At 44.5% G+C, this 3,624-nt stretch overlaps 1 protein-coding gene across 1 annotated transcript; it reads right to left on the reverse strand.

Moving 5' to 3' along the window:
- Positions 1-6: 6 nt before the first annotated feature.
- Positions 7-3,623, reverse strand: LOC106901848 (chromosome unknown open reading frame, human C5orf51; the record flags this gene model as incomplete). Its single annotated transcript, XM_014964863.1, has 6 exons — positions 7-276; positions 1,571-1,685; positions 1,869-2,000; positions 2,378-2,524; positions 2,936-3,036; positions 3,575-3,623. Coding segments are annotated over 6 exons (810 nt in total), but the record flags the coding sequence as incomplete, so codon positions are not given.
- Position 3,624: the final 1 nt, after the last annotated feature.

A 3,624-nucleotide genomic window follows, 5' to 3' on the forward strand; every position in this document is an offset into this window, starting at 1 on the left:
ACAGCAAGGTTCAGACAAAGTAACACAGCATTTCTTTTGCAGTGGTTGTGCTCCACCCGTGGCCCTTTAAAGGTCCCTCGCACACGGCCACGTACTTTGTTAACAAGTTTTTGCCGGCTTCTCGGAAATCCAGCGCCACGCTCTGGGATCTGCAGCCCAGGTCACAGTCCATTGTCCCCAGGCTTTCCTGCTTCCCTCCTCCACAGTGGCGTAGTCCCCAGTAGCACATTTCTCCACTGTACATCATCGCCAGTAAGTGAGTGTCACTAAATACACCTGCAAAAATAATTTACACCAAGTACTTTATTGTTCTGTTACGAGCAAGTATGCAGCTTGTTAACGTCAATCTTTTATATTTTGTTTTTTTTTTCAATAACACTGGGAAAAATAATCCCAAAAGGCAGTCTAAGCCTATTAAAGAGGTAGCCCCCCAAAAAATTTTAACCATGAGATGACTGCCCAGAGGAGAACCTGGATCAAGGCCTTGCTCACTACTCTATGCATTTTTCCCCTCCATAATGCTACAACCTTTTAAGATTTCCATATAAATATTATTCTCATAGTTGTGTTTGCCTATTTATCTTTGAGAACTTCAGTATTTCTTTAAGCAAAGGCATGATTATTTACATTTATTTTAGAACACTTGTGTGCTGGCCACAGTTTAAGCCTAAAAAGACACGCTGTTTGAGTATCATCTTAACTTTGGTTAGCCAGCATAAATTTTAGCATTTGAACAGAAAGGCACATACATGCCCAGTGTCACTGTGGGAAAAAAAAAAAAATATTCCTGCTAGATAAATCTCCAAATCAGTTACCGAATTTGGCTTTGCACTGTGGAGCTGAACTGAAGCAAATCCACTTTCAGGTGAAACTAAGCAAGAAGGTGCTCCATCCGCCCCATACCTACCGTAGAGTTAGTTTTCAGTGTGTACAACGTGGACCCCATGTCCTCAGCATCAGCTGTTTTTCCTGAAAAATCCCCTCCTGCTGCCCCACCCAACCAGCATCACACTGATGCAACCTCGGATTCTCATGTGAAATGCACTACAGTCATGCAACTCACATAAAGCTACGTCAAGTGGAGACAGAATGAAAGTCTCCCAAATCTAACCAATTCTGCATGTACTTTCCACCTGTGTGAAGTCAGTGACTCTGTGTTCATACCCGTGTTCTCCTAGAACTAACCAGGACGACAAACGTGGTCTTCTAGCACCCTCTGCAGTCACATTTGTGCCTTCAGCACTTGTCAATGGACAACTGGATGGCTGCAGAACACAGGCTGTGCATAAAAACCCATTGCCTCCGTCCACTTTCCCCCAGTGAGCTCAAAAACATGGAGAAAATGAGCAGTGCCACCTCCTAAAGCCCATGAGTCAAAAAGAGGTGAGGGGGAGCAGAGAGCACTGTTGCCTGCTTATCTGCCTCATCTCTTTGTTGTTGCTGTTCTAAAAAGTGCCAGTTTTTGAGTACAAATGAAGTCAAACAACAAAAATACATAATAACACATTTCATAAAGTGGGACAATTAATTAAGAGGAGTGCGCTGTGGGTGTCCTGGAGTTGTTTTTTACCTTCACGGAGTAATCTAGCTGTGTCTTTATCTTGAAATGAGACATCTTCATTTAGTTGAAGAGGGCATCTCAAGCTAAGCATCTTCATCAAATAATGAACTCCATCATTAAGACACTGCGTACAGTTAAAAAATGAGGGGGGGGAAAAAAACCTTTCAGGTAAGTTCTGATTAATTTAATGACAGCCAGAAATACTTCTCGCTATGAATTTCCCAAACCCCTATTTAACAGGAAAAACAAAAGCTGTATTTTAAAAGAGTCAAACTTCAAGACCCTGTAACTTTTTAATCTTCTTTACCTTTTTAAATATGGCAATGTTTTCTCGTAGCCATTCACTCCTTTCTTTTGCTGTATGACAATACATGTAAAGCAGGGCTCCTTTTCTCCAGTAAAGGCATTCTAACAACTCTGCACCGAGGATGTTGATGGGCTGAAATAAAATCCAACAAACTGAGCCAACCCAAAAGCAAACCATCTGAAATACCCATATACACACTCATACATTATAGTAAGTCTCTAACTTTCCAGGCTGTACTTAACAGGAACAGTCACAGACACAAGCCTATGACTTCGGATTTAAACTGCCAAAAGTACATGGAATCATTAAATGTTAGCAAGAAAAAATCTGAGAATGCAACACGTTATTTGAAAAAATATTTTCAGGAATTTAAATACAAGTAAGACTTGAATTTTTTTCAAAAGTTTTTAACTTCTGCCCATAAAAAATACAAATACTACTATCCTGCTTCAGATTTTTTATTTTTAATAAATGAAATAATTCTCTGGCTGAATAACATTAGTACTCACTTCTTCATTTATGTTGCACTCCCTCACTAGGCCTTCTGGTTCTGAAAGAATACAGATAAGTTCTTTAACTTTTTGCAAGGAAGATTCTTCTGGAAAATCTTCATCCACAAGCTGGTTTTCCTCAAAATATGTAATGTCTAAAACAGCCTATGAAAACAAGAAGATACACAGTGTAAAAATGCTACCAGCAAAATAATCAAATGGTGGTATGTAGTAACATACAAACTTGTTACTGGTTACAAAACATTACCATTTTAACGTAATTTTTCATATTTAGTTTGCAAAAGCTGCAAGTGAAGAGTATTTTAAGATTGTGGACACTGAATGTAAACTCAAACCCCTTTCTCTCCTTACAATACCAGCACAGCTATTATCAACTGTAAATTATCTTCTAATCCAGAATAAAGCAGCCCTGCACTTCATGGATGCTGACAACGCACAGCAAGCATGGGAAGAGATCCCTTCCTGCTACACCCTCTTCCCTGCACCCAACCCTCTCTCATTCCCTACACGGCAGATTTTCTTGAGAGGGAGATCTTAATGCTTTAAACATACTACCTGTGTATAGAGCTGCAAAAGCGTGGAAGGAGGCTCTTTCCCTTCGTTACAGAGGTCCCTCAGTTTGTCCAGAGCAGCAGAGCCCTTTGCTAAGAAGGTATCTGAAGGGAGAACAAAGCGCTTCCTCAGCATTGACAAGCCCTCAGCAAGACCCTTGCTTGCCCTCCATTTCATATGCTTTTATCTGCCCTTGCTGCATCTACCAGAGCAGCAGGACAATACAGCGTTAAAACAGGCCGGTTGTCCTGTTAAACCACACCTTTCAGGACTCAATTCAGGGCGTTCATGGTTAGGGTCTGGTGTTTCAGAACCATCTCCACATACTGCACTGGCAAATCACCCACACACCAAGATCACCCCTTGACGGCGCCCAGGAACCGGGTTTAGGCCTCGGCCGCCCCGTTCCACAGGGAAGCCTCCCCCAGACGGAGCCGCGGGCCGGCACCAGCCGCGCCGCTCCTGGGGCGCGTCCCTTCGGCGGCGGGAGAACCGGAGCCCTCAGCAGCCGCCCCGGGGACGGGTCTCGGCGCCCCCCGGCCGGCACCCGCGGCGCTGTGGGCCGGCGGCAGAGGGCGGAGCAGGCCGGCGGGAGCACCGGGCAGGGCCCAGCCCCGACCCCTCCCTCCTCCGGCCTCTCACCGTCACCGCCCGCTCCCCGGGGCGCACCCAGCCGCCGGCTCAGCGCCGCC

The sequence above is a fragment of the Calidris pugnax genome, unplaced genomic scaffold (genome assembly GCF_001431845.1).
Source record: "Calidris pugnax isolate Ruff unplaced genomic scaffold, ASM143184v1 scaffold273, whole genome shotgun sequence".
NCBI classification, from domain to species: Eukaryota; Metazoa; Chordata; class Aves; order Charadriiformes; family Scolopacidae; genus Calidris; species Calidris pugnax.